The 13,177-nt window shown below is 42.6% G+C and overlaps 2 protein-coding genes across 7 annotated transcripts in view; one reads left to right on the forward strand and one right to left on the reverse strand.

Moving 5' to 3' along the window:
- Window positions 1-13,177, reverse strand: part of LOC309716616 (uncharacterized protein) — a 31,936-nt gene that overhangs the window by 8,315 nt on the left and 10,444 nt on the right. The window lies entirely within an intron of this gene.
- On the forward strand, window positions 951-13,160 carry LOC309716622 (complexin-4-like). Of its 4 annotated transcripts, none has more exons than XM_082550534.1 (5): window positions 951-1,021; window positions 7,208-7,337; window positions 9,725-10,100; window positions 10,776-10,859; window positions 12,103-13,160. In XM_082550534.1, exons 3-5 carry the CDS (start codon window positions 9,861-9,863, stop codon window positions 12,325-12,327), a joined length of 549 nt encoding a protein of 182 aa, XP_082406660.1. In that variant the 5' UTR covers window positions 951-1,021; window positions 7,208-7,337; window positions 9,725-9,860; the 3' UTR covers window positions 12,328-13,160. The 4 variants fall into 4 exon arrangements, with proteins under 4 accessions (XP_082406660.1, XP_082406661.1, XP_082406659.1 ...); XM_082550535.1 differs by lacking the exon at window positions 951-1,021 and adding an exon at window positions 1,284-1,887; XM_082550533.1 differs by lacking the exons at window positions 951-1,021; window positions 7,208-7,337 and adding an exon at window positions 9,139-9,507.

Below are 13,177 nucleotides of genomic sequence, written 5' to 3' on the forward strand. Positions count from 1 at the left end.
AAGTGGGTCAAAGGTGGTGATTTCATTACACTAATGTGCTGCTGGAAATGTAGATAGTCCACATCACTAAACCAGACACTGAAGATTATGAATCAGTCAACATATAAACAATTATTTAAAGATAAACGCATGAAAGATGAATGTTAAATGAGAGGGTTTTACCCGTTAAACATTTGATGGTAATAATACTATAAAATATGCTGCATAAAGACTGGTACCTAAACATGTCAGGTAGGCGTCCACATTCTCCTGCTCCACCATATGATAGGTGCCGGAGTAATTAGGTTTAGTCATTTTTTCCTTAAGAAACTCCAGAAATTCCTGCTTTGCCTTGTTCTGGTTTTTCCTCCCGTCCCGTCTGGATCCCACGGATCAGCTGCCGACCCACAAGTCTGAACCAAGATTAGTGTACAACCACTTGTGCGTAAATTGTAAGCCCTGGCAAATACCTGCTCCAATCGAAACACAAATACAGATTAATCTAAAGAGATTCAATGTGAATAAATAGTAATAATTTAAACTTCACAAATCTGCTATTTTAGCTTTTTATTTTCAACTTCCAGCGCGCACAAATGTCTACAAATACTTGCGATGTTCTTTTCGCTCACTTACAGCTCGTTAAATAGCCGTGCACGAATCGCCTGTTGATCGCAGAAGTCTAATCATCACTTCTGCGGTGAACCTTTGTACAGCTGACGACGTAAGCTACGTAACTGACCGACGTAGTTGCCAGCTTTTGCGTGGTGTTCCCTGTAATTACCTTATCGTCTGTCCCGGTGTTTTATATGCGGTGTCAGCCACGATGGAAACAATTTAAATGCCGGGGCTTTCCCCCTCTTGGGTCCCCACTCTTTGTAGTGGTCAGCTGCTTTTTTGTCTCCCCCTGGGGCTAATTTTTTGTCCCTCGCCACCCCTCCCCCGGCCCCCTGCCACTTCTTTGTATATTTCATCACATCCATACTGATTGCCGAAACTATCTCCCTAACATCTCCATCCATCCTTTTTCCTTCACTTATCCAAGGTTTGTGAGTCTTTATACTGAGGTGATGATGATTATTATTATTCTCGGTGATAAATTCAAAAACTGCGGCGAACAGGTAGCCGCCGGAAATGCATAGCAGGGATCCACAGTCCAATCACAGCAGCTGCCAGCTCCTTCGACGCCACCTGTACTTACATTTCCAGTAAGCTGGTGCACGTCTGGTGAGGTCGTAGGATTCGGGGGAAGGGGTTACGACATCCCTACACATAAGTATAAATCCCCGGTGACACGCACAGATCCCGTCACATGTGCACGTGGATTTTGGAGACAATTTTTAAGCTGCCAAATGTAAGCTGCTTTCAAGTGAGGGTGGAGAACTGGGACATCTGAGCTTCATGTGTTTTTCATATATCATCCCTCGACTAGAAAACGAGTAATAGCCTGTGAAAGTTAATATATGGTTTAAATAACCTGCACTACTTGCTGGATGTTCTTCTGATGTAAAACGGTCAGTTAGAGCTCCTTCTCTGAAGCGAGTATAGGATAACTCTTGCTCATTTTTAAATATAGATTTAATCCAGGTGATGTAGAATGACTACATCTAGGCTCCTATATGGCGTCTGTAATCTTAAATTGGGGAATTCCACAGAAAGCCCAAATGTCCCAGTTTTCTGTTAGTACGTGAATGCTGCTTACATTTGTGGATCTGGGTAGAAGCTGGCAGCCCGAAGACAGTCTCAAAACCCCACGTGCACATGTGACGTGATCTATAAATCTCCCCGTATCAGTCTAGGTGTGTGTAAACACTCGTCTAGTCATCTAAATGAGGCTCAGTTCACCCGATGCCACATCGGCCTTTGTCACCATAAGGAGAAAAACCGAGGACCTCATTGCTTTTTATATAGGTGGGAGTCACCAAACACCCTAAGATACGATATCATTGACATTTATAACATTTCGCCATATACCGAGTACTGCAATAACATATTTAAAGGATCCATCACCTTATTGTTAAACTGCAAATTATGTCCTCAGAGTTAAACTTTGTCATCGTCTCTTTATCAAATAAGATAGTTATCTCACTTCACTTTTTTGTTTCCAAGCATGCCAGCACTGTTACTAAAGCCCGCCATAAGAGGGAGTCAGTTTGCTATCAGTCTGCGATTGAATGGGGTCAAGTTGGCAATTACATGTAATTTGTTTCTGATAATACAGTAATAATAATGGGAAACCATTTAGTCGACCCTCAGACTAGTCTACTTCTGCCTGAGGTTTCTTTTACTGAATGTTTGTCGTTTAATAATGACTCAGGGTTCGTGAATATCATCGAGCATCATTTACTTCGAAACAAAGCAACCATTACACGTTAGTCATTACATTCCAGGGGGCGGGTCCCTTCTCTCTTGCCCCGTCTCACTGCGTGCATGCGCAGCATACTAATACGGAACAGGTATATTAAAGTAGCATTAATGAACAACATTGGTCAGATGTTCTACATCCCCTCTCTTTAGCTTATGGCTGTATAAGCTGCTAACAACACCTTTAGCAATAACACATTAACAACATGTCCATATCATAACATTCTAGCCTAAACATTAACGAATTACTTCACACCTTGAACTGTGTCATTGGTAAGGACACGGTGAGCATTTAACTTTGCTGACATCACATCATGTGTACTGTCCACTTTTTTTTTTTTTTTTTCTTTCGTGTTACAGTCCATCTCTTATGCCTTAGTGTTCATACTTGGGGTTCGGTTTGCAGACTCTCCCATATCGTGTGATGTAAGCGTCACGTGCCGGGCGACAGGGGGACTGGACTGGGGCTTGTGTGAAGTGTTGCGTGTGGCTATGTGTTTGTTCGTCGGTGTGTGTCACGGGTTCTTGGATGTGCTGTGGGGAGTCAGTGGTTGGTGGTTGGGCTGCGTTGTAATCATCACGGGAATCTCCGTGTGGTGGTGGCGGTTCAGAGACTGGGAGGATATGTCTGCGGTTTCGCCTGTACTCTCCAGCTCCTGACTGGACGATGTACGATCTGGGCTCTTCGCAGGCTTCCTTGATGGTTCCTAAGGAGTCATGTCCTTGACGTGTTTGCATCCGCACAACCTCACCTGGCATGAGGGGGCGGAGGGGTCTGCTGGACTTGTCATAGTATCTCTTTTGTGCCTGGCGCTTGTGAAGTAGGTTTGTTTTAACTGTTTTGTTGCTTTTGGGGCTGGGAACGAGCAGACGTCTACACACGGGTAGGGTCGTGCGCGTCTGTCTTGACATCAGCCTTTCAGCTGGGGAACCTAATGTGTTGTCTCGTGGCACGTTGCGGAGATTGAGTAGGTTAAGGAAGACATCCGTTCCATCTCTCTTTGATCTTTCCATCAATTGCTTTGCACTGCGAACCGCACGTTCAGCCAATCCATTGGCCTGCGGGTATTCTGGGCTACTTGTCACATGAACAAAGTCCCATGCTGAAGCAAAGTCTGCAAAGCGTTGGCTGGTGAACTGAGTGCCGTTGTCTGATATTACTTTGTGCGGGCTGCCATGGACAGAAAAGTGTCTTTTGAGCTTTGTGATGACAGTGTTGGCAGTTAGGTCTGGAAGCAGGTCTACTTCGAACCAACCTGAGTAAGAGTCGACTACAACCAGGTGATGTTGACCGTTCCACTCGAAGATGTCGGTGGCGACGGTTGACCAGGGTATGTCCGGCACTGGATGTAGCTTTAACGGCTCCTTCTGTTGATGTGGCCTTGTGCTGTTGCACACTGGACACGCAGCTGTTTCTTGCTCAATATCTGCTGTCATTGTGGGCCAAAACACAATGCCACGGGCCCTGCGTTTAATAGCTTCCATGCCTGGGTGCCCTCTGTGGAGGATGACGATATAATCTTTTTGCAAAGATTTGGGAATCACTGTTTTCAGCCCTTTCATGACAATGCCATCTTCTAGAGTGAGTTCGTCTCGATATGGGTGGTATTGACGAAGTTCTGTGGACAGCTGAGTTTGTCTGCAAGGCCATCCTCTCATTATGACAGTGCTCAGTTTCTGTAGCTCTGGATCTGAGGCAGTGTGTTCCTTTAGCTGCATCAGCCTGTAAGAAGAGATTTGCTGGATCGACATGATCTCGTAGTCAGCTGTTTCATCACTGTTCTGATCCGTCGAGGTTGTGGGAGCACGGGATAAAGTGTCGGCGAGGTACATCTGCGAGCCTTTTTTGTACACTATCTGAAAGTTGTACTTTTGCAGCCTAAGCATCATGCGTTGCAGTCTGGCTGGAGCTGAATGTATTGGCTTGTTCAAGATGGTGACTAATGGCTGATGATCAGTTTCAATTTGGATTTGTTTCACATAGATGTAATCATTAAACTTGGAACAACCAAATACGACTGCAAGAAGCTCCTTCTCAATCTGCGCATAGTGCGTTTCTGTCTGTGTCAGAGTACGAGATGAGTAGGCAATCGGGGCGCCTTCTTGGAGGCATGCAGCCCCGAGTCCATACTGCGATGCGTCACACGTTAACGTGACAGGTTTCTTTACGTCGTAGTATCTGAGGGTAGGAGGACTGGTCAGGCTTCGTTTTAAAGCATTGAATGCATCTTGATGCTGCTTGAGCCAACACCACTGTACGTCTTTGCACGTTAGCTCCCGAAGTGGGGCTGAAAGCTCGCTGAAATTAGGAATGAACTTTCCTAGGTAATTAATCATCCCTAAGAAGCGTTGGAGAGCTGTGACGTTTTCAGGTGTGGGCATCTCTTCAATTGCTTTGGTCTTTGCTGGGTCAGGCTTCAAGCCCTCGCTTGTGAAGACGTGGCCAACGTATCCAGAACATAGGCTTGCTCACGCAATCACAAACTGTAACAACTGCGGGGGCAGCCACGAGGCAAAAAGGGACAAATGCCCAGCATATGGCCAGCAATGCCATAAGTGCCAAAAATGGAATCATTTCCAGAAATGCTGCAAGTCATCACAAACACGGCAATTCAAAAAGAGACCCATAAACCATATTGAAATGCAGGCGCACGGCAGCGATGAAGAAATGTTCTATGTGAATGGAATTGACATAGACACTATAAATCCCACTTCTGACACCATGTTTGTCGTTTAATAATGACTCAGGGTTCGTGAATATCATCGAGCATCCTTTACTTCGAAACAAAGCAACCATTACACGTTAGTCATTACATTCCAGGGGGCGGGTCCCTTCTCTCTTGCCCCGTCTCACTGCGTGCATGCGCAGCATACTAATACGGAACAGGTATATTAAAGTAGCATTAATGAACAACATTGGTCAGATGTTCTACACTGAAATTCAAGTTAGTCCTCACTGTTGCTAAGTGTTGCTAAGATCTGATTGTTGGGGTTTCCTCTGTATTATTGTAGGGTCTTTGGCTTACAATGTACCGTAAAATGCTTGGAGGTGATTGGAGTCGTGATTTGGCATTATATAAATAAATCTGAATTGAATAGTCACCACAGGTTGCAGCAGTAATGTAAAAAAAAAAAATAATGCAATCACCAGGCAGCCAATATTTATTTATTTATTTTTGGTTGATTGAAGGAGGTCGCCGTTCTATTTTTCCTCCTGTGACTGAGCCATTAGCTTGCTCTGAATTAGGAATTAGGTTTTGTCAAGCTGCTTGTATCCAGTGTGGGATGGTTTGTTGTTTGAGTTAATTTAATGTAGGTTTACTCAGCTAACGTTGTCTCAGGATGGTGCTGCATGAGATTTTTTATTGTATTCCGAGAGTATTTTAATTTATTAAAATATCCAAATTCAGTGTTCCTGTATAGATACATGCAAATATCGCAGTACTACGCTTGATTTTTGTCTCAAACACTTGTTTTTCCAAACACTTCCTTGTTTCCAAAGTGGTCGCCACAGTATCCTCGGGATCAGAACTAGAAGTAAACTAGCTTGTGTCGCCTTCTGCTCTCAGGATCTTTTGCATGTTAACAACCACACCACTGAGGGTAAAAGTTAGAATCAGGGTTAAGTTGCAGTAAGGGTCAGAGGCATTCACCTGTGATGGTGAAGGTTAGGGTCACGTGCTAAGTTATAATGTCAACCACTGTTGAGCAAAAAGAGCCACTTAAGGGATTTTCAGGGAGATCAGTGTCCAACATGTGACAAAACAACACTGGCATACACGTGAACACACACACACACACACACACACACACACACACACACACACACACACACACACACACACACACACACCTGGAGAATATGAACATGGAAATGTTCAGTAATGTTTCCCCTTTGTTCTGTTCATGAATTGTACTGGCTGACACAGGACCACCTCGAGCTATCTTCAGTAGTAAAAGGCAAAACTTTGGATTAGTAAACAGATCTCAGGTCTGCATGAGCTCTGGGGTAGGGGGCGTGGTTTCTCTCTGTGATCTTGTTAAAGTATTAAAGCTTCCTCACCTGTTAGAAATTAAAGTGCTCTGGGCACCAGAGGAGGAAGAGTAAGGGGAGAGGGGTGTGGAAATGAGTGAGGGACTTCAAACAGGTTGGTTGAAGTGTGCATATGGGCTCTCGGTGCCAAGTAGGGCATTAGAGTAGGTCAGAGAGCATAAAACTCACTGTGGAGTCGTTCCAAGACATTCAAACAAGTGTGCCAAAATAAGAAATCAGGAGAACAGCTGGGCCACATTTCTGAAAAAAAGGACACACGGAGATCTAAGTAACCCCATTTTACATTCAACAGTAGTATATAGTTATATTTAACAAATAATGTATCATGGTGTTGTAAGCAGATAAGTGCGTTATAATGTACTTTTAGAAACTGGAGACAATTGATAACATTTAAAGCCATGTTCAAACTCTTTTTTCCTCATTTTAGTAGTAATGATAGTCATTGGTAAAAATATTTTGCAAATTGTAGTTGGTGGAAATGAAATGAATTAAACACAGCAGCAATTCAGGAAGCAGAAAAGTCAGGCCTAATTTGCTGTCTCATGGAGAGCACATCATTGGAAGAGAATTAGGCTGTTTATAAGCTCCTTCTTTTCATTCTGTGTCCAGCATAATTAATACCTGTTGCCACTGAAGGGGAGACTTGCTGCTGCTCTCTGTGTACTCATATGGAAGTGCAGGGAAGTCCCAGAGCAGCCGTACAAGACATTGAGCCAGTGACTCACCCTCAGCATCTAATTCTGGGTCAGGCTGACCTGCTATCACTTTCAGAGGTCTCTCTCTTTCTCTTTCCCTTTCTCCTTTTCTCTGTAGGGATGTGTCTGCTCGTTTTGTAGTTGTTGAAAGAGGTGTGTTGGGGTCAAAGCAGAACCTCACCAGCTGCAGCCAGTTCTTCAAATGAGACCACTACATATCCTCAGAACTGATGTTTCCACTCTGCCAGGTTGGTGTTTTTGTGACCATGCCTCTTGTCACTTTTGCTAAATGTTTGGATAGATTCCCAGGGCCATCCTGTCTTTAGTGTTTTGCAGCCTCCTCTGCTCTGGCTTCAGTGTCTTTCTCAGCAGCCAGCTCACTAACCTCTCCCTCGCATCTTCAGGCTCTCAGCCATCAGTTCAGCCTCCACATCTGGCTTTGTTCTTGCCTGCTGGCAACCCCTGGCCCTCTGCGCTTCCATCAGAGATTTATAATAAATCAGTTTGGCCCATCCCCTGCCTCATGGTCTGTGTTTGCACATGGTTTGTAGGTCACCATAACAACACTGATAAATGCACAGACCAGTCACTTAACATGGTGTTGCAATCATTCCCCAGAGATTTTGGTTCATATTGATGTGGTAACATTGTCTGGCTGTACAATGCACATTGAGATCCAATGACTTTGGATACCATTGGAGTAAAGTGCAGCAACAGACACAAACAGAACTGCTGAAACAGCTCATTTGGAAGAACGTTAGGTCCCTGGTTCAATCTCACGTTTCAGCAGTGGAAGGATAACTTTATGCAAACGCTCCTCCTTGACTTAATAAACTGTACTGAGATGCTTTTATGTGATTGGCAATTAGATATCTACCTTAATTAGTCGTTGAATGGGGGTATTTAATAAAATATTTGCTAAATATGTGATACTGTGACTAGCTAGAATTGCTGTTGTTTTTCTCTGTGTGTATTTCAGTGTTGTATCTCCCATTAAAAGACTGTGTCTACATGCCTAAATGCACTGAGGTGAGCCACGTGACTGGCTGCTTAGATATTCGTGTTAACGAGTTGCTTTTACAGGAGTGCCTATTACACCTGTGACAATCCTAATAACAAACAATCCTCTTTGTCTGTAGTGATCCTAAGTGAAACTGAACAGAGTGAAACTGAACAGAGAGGAAAGAAATGACCCGGTGAAGGTTGTTTTTTTAGGTTTTGTTTTTCACACTCATGCCCTCTGCCTCACTCAGATAATATTTCTGCTGGGAAGCTGTCTTTAAGTAATTTGATTGCATGTAAATTTTCCATGTAATTTGTTACATAAGTAGAAGGTAAAATGTTACATTTACTGGAATCTAGTTTGTTTTGGTATATCGATCACATTTCCCCTAATGGTTAATTACTACATAAATAACCCTTTGATTTTATATTATGTTGTGTTTTATTCAAGATTCTTGCTTCAATTTTTAATGAGGGTGAGAAATCCTTTTTTGAGTGCATATATTTAAAAAAAAAAGAAGAAGAAAGAAATCAGGGGTAATGTATTACACTGCAACTTTTAAACTGTGTTTGTGGATAAAAAAGTCTATGATGCAGGAAACTATGCTCTCCCTTTAAACAAACTTCAGCACTGATTGTTTGGTGGAGAGACTGAGGGAGACCGGAGGGTGACCCCACTCTGTCCCCTCTTTTCTGACAGTTTGCACAGTTGCACAGTCCAGCTGTCAGTACGTTTCTGATCTCCCACTGACTCAAATACTTCTCTTTAAGGCCGGACTCTCTCCATCCAAGTTTCATTTCTTCTTTCCCCATCTTTAGTCATCTTTAATCCACGAATGTTTAGTGAAATAAATACCAACAGCATTCTTGTAAGAAAAAAAAACTGTCGCTGTTGCATTTATTCTCCCATTTTCTAAACTATGAAAACAACATGGATTAAATGGAGCTACGCAGGAGGACAAATGAGTCTATAAATATATTAACTTACTGTGAATGCATGGGTGTGTCACTCAACATCACGTCTAAAGCTTCACCCCTGACACGTGACTCATCAGGTGCATTCCCTGCCACGGCTAACGAGATTCCCCTCATTAAGTCCCTTAGGTAGTAATCTGTGTGGCAGAGTTGGGGGTAGTGAAATGTGAAAACGATTCTGTAGGAGGGAAGGAGAGGCTGAAACCTCAATGGAAAACAGTGATTTTGTCCTGTGAAGGCCAGGAAGTTGCAGGCTTAATATCTCGTGGAGAGTCTACTGTTTTTTATTCTTGTTTTCCCCACTTTTTAAAAAGCTTTAGGGATTGGCTGGTGGTGGTGAAGGCCATCTGGCTGGGTGCTTTATCTGGATTTTATGGTGTGAGCCTTAGGCCAACTGTGGCCACCTGCATGGGTAAGATAACCGTGGACAGGAACAGCATGGTAAACCATGTTTGTGTGTAAATCAGTGGTAATAGACCCTGAAAATTAGCCTGTTCAGCATGTTAGTTTGGCATTTTCATGTTTTGTCATCACGTAGTTTCCGTTTTTCTGCTTTACTGCCCTCTTTAACCTGATCTAGATGATAAACTCTCCATCAGTGTGTTTAACCTTTCTGAGTGTCTGAGCCTTGTCTGACTGCCGTCCTTGTCCTTGGCAGGAGTTATTGCTGTGAGATGTCAGACTGCGTGTCCTGATTTTCTCGTGTCAGTGCAACACAACATGAGGGAAGGCGAAAGCCACCATAAATTCACCTGTCATCTGACGAGGAAATAGGGGTGTGTGTGCGGTACATCATGGAGTCTGTGGTGAGATTAAAAAATTCCCTGAGCATGCCCATCAGGAAGCTGACCAGCTGTGTGTCGGAGGTGAAGGGGAAGAAGCTGTGTGCCAAACATAGGAACAAGAGAGGGAGAGGCAGCGGGAGTCGAGGAGGATGTGTCAAGTTGGGCAAAACGTCTCCCCCCCGAGCTGCATATCCCAAAGATCTGTCTATCATTTGCTCGTACCAGACAGAGCTGGAGAAGGAGAGGCAAGTAATGCTCTGTATGTGATGTAGAAACCGTCATGCAGGGGTGAAGGAAGTATTCACATACTTTAAGTAAAAGTAGCAACAGGTGCTTTTGTAAACATGAAGTGTTACAAGTAGCACTCTTACAGTGAAAATGTTGCTTAAAAATCACAATTCATAGTTTTGGAATCTAAATGAGAAATTGTTATCGAGAAGAAATAAAAAATGAAACACAATGAAACGATTGACAAACTAAACTAACCGCCCATATCAGCCAATTTCTGTGTAGTGTCACCACAAACTGCCTCCAAGACAATGGGAGGGGCGTCAGAAATGGAAACCACAAGTACCACAAAGCTGCACAAGCACCTGAGTAGTATCATTATTTTGTGCCATTACAAATAACAGGCAGGGTTGCTTCTTGGATGCATTATATGAACAGGCGTTTTATCATTTCCAGGTGAAAATGGAAAAAAGACTCTAAACAGACATGAAATCAAGTTTTGCCTGAGTTACATGTAATTCATCTGCAAACTGAAATCAATCCCCTCAGTTCACCTCATTTTGTCAATTCCTCACTGTGCTCTCATTGCAGGAGGCAGCTGAGATGAACGAAGGCGTTAACTGTGCAGAGAGATTTTTATTTTCTGCCTGCGATATCTGAGCTGTATTTATGTTTGTCTGCTGTGTTGACAGAAAGCTGCGGGAAGCCACCAAGGCCCAGAAGAATGCAGAGAGAGCAGCGATGAGAGCTCATTTCAGGAGAAAATATCAGCTGCCTGAGGTCTGTGTTTGGAAGAAAATAACAATATTTATCCTCTAGTTTTGTGTAAATTGGACAGTTTTCCCCTTATACACGGTACTGGGTTTTTTTTAAATTTTATTTCTTTAACAGAGTTGAATTGAAACTTTACAAAACGCTGCATTCTTCTGTTCACTACTCTCACACACCAGTTTAAATTTTCTTCAAAATATAATGTTTTTCCAACTTCACTGAATTAATTTAGATAAAATGTCAAATAACCACAAAAATGTGCTGCGTAATTCTTCTGAATTTAGGATTCAGGGTTCAGCAACCAAAAAATTCTTACCAGTTCAAAATGAAACTTGCTGTGTCAAAGAAAATGAGAAGATAGAAAGAAGATGAGAAGTAAATACTTTTTATCAAGTATTTACTTGATAAATACCCTCAGGGAAAAAAAATGAAATCATGAAAGGAAAAAAGAAAAAAAGGGCAGCACGGCGGTCGCAGTCAGGAGGCCTTGGATTCAAATCTTGACTTTCTAGTCCAGTCTGGTCTTTCTGTGTGGAGTTTGCATGTTCTCATGTCTGTGTGGGTTCTCTCTGGGTACTTTCATTTCATCATTAAACATCATGTTAATGTCTGTAGCTCAGTAGTTATAAACCAATCTCAATGCAGTTTCTGTTTTTCCTTTTGCAAACACTTCTCCATCAACAAGATGTAGCGCATCTTGATACTGCATAAAAAAACCTTAAAACTCAAACTGTTATAACTTCAGATGTGTTTGCAGCCTTTGCAGAGATACAGCCAACCCCCAACAATACAATAGTTGGCTTATTCTTTGCAGGCATTATCCATGTGTGCCAACTTGTATGTTACTGCAACATAATAATGGATTGGATTTATATAGCGCCTTTCTATGCACCCAAAGCGCTTTACAATGCCACTATTCATTCACACACTGGTGGAGTGTGTGAATGTGCAAGCTACCGTTGTAGCCACAGCTGCCCTGAGGTAGACTGACAGAAGCGAGGCTGCCATACCGCGCCATCGGCCCCTCTGGGCAACACCAGTAGGCGGTAGGGTAAAGTGTCTTGCCCAAGGACACAACGACCAGGACAGAGAGCCTGGGGATCGAGCCGGCGACCTTCCGATTACAGATGCGCTTCCCAACCCCTGAGCCACGGTCGCCCCAAGGACATAAGAGATGTAGAGCTATTTATTCATTTTTATTTTTGCAACACGTTCAACCCTGTAACCCATTTGTTCTTCCATCATCCTTCAGAACATGAAGGACACAAACCAGCGGAGGTCAGTCGGAGGCAAAGTGTTGCTCCCCCACGAGCTATCGACAATAATTCATCCTGAAACCAAAACCAAGAACGATGGCTTCAACCTGCTGAGTGCCTTTCAAGGCCTCAGCTTCAGCACAGCGGTCCTCACAGGGAGGAAACGCAGCGGGACGCCTACTCCTGCACCAGCAAATGGGGGATCTTGTAAAATCATGTGATCAATATGTACTCACAGCAATGATTATTACACTCTATTAATGAAGAGAACAGCATATGGGAATTTATGACTGCTGCTTTTATGTAAGCTGAAGTCAGTTTTCTTCTTACATAGCTCTGATAACTTGTAACAGGTGAATAAGTCACCTGTTTTACTTAATAATAACAAATACGGCAGTGTAAAATGCTTATTTTAGGTATTGATTAGATATACTCAAACATTATTATGAGGTGTTGAATTACTGGTCAGTACATGACAATGAAAGTACAAATGGGATTTTACGCAGTACTTGAAGAATTTTTTTCCTCATTGAATATGTTGATTTTATACTGTTTTAATAAGCTGTGGCATTATATTGTGATTATATAACTAAATCAATAGTTGTAGATGTTAAAACAGGGCACATCTTGTCCTGGTGATGTTTCACTCGGACACCGTGTTTAGTTTTTTTATAATAGAAGCCAAGCTAGTACGCAGAGCTGTCGGTCTAAATGATATAGATCCAACTAAGAGATCTATACACAAGTGAGGAACCTCAGGGCAACAAAACAACATGAAACTTTCTTATTTTGTGTGATTATGTTAGAATTTGTCCACTTTTCTTTATACTGAGTCCTTTCTGCATCACATCTACAGTATCGGTGATGTGTATGAGCCAAATTTGCTAGTTTCTAATAACTGCTTTGTTTGTGTTGAGCTTATTTTGGTGCATAAATTCAAGGCTTTTATACAGTATGGAGAAAAACACCACTTACGAAGGTGGACATTTAGTCTGTTTGTTTGTAGCTGATTTGCTGTGATTGAACTTGTAATAAAACACATTTCGGGAAGCTACACTGGCCCATTATCTG

Source organism: Aulonocara stuartgranti (genome assembly GCF_965226115.1).
Source record: "Aulonocara stuartgranti genome assembly, chromosome: 11".
Taxonomy (NCBI): Eukaryota; Metazoa; Chordata; class Actinopteri; order Cichliformes; family Cichlidae; genus Aulonocara; species Aulonocara stuartgranti.

Bases quoted from the DNA above. Each gene is read 5' to 3' on its own strand.
- LOC309716622 (XM_082550534.1), top strand. From the start codon at position 9,861: ATGGAGTCTGTGGTGAGATTAAAAAATTCCCTGAGCATGCCCATCAGG. The intron at 10,101-10,775 runs GTAATGCTCTGT...GTTGACAGAAAG, and splicing joins AGCTGGAGAAGGAGAGGCAA to CTGCGGGAAGCCACCAAGGC. The intron at 10,860-12,102 runs GTCTGTGTTTGG...ATCATCCTTCAG, and splicing joins GAAAATATCAGCTGCCTGAG to AACATGAAGGACACAAACCA.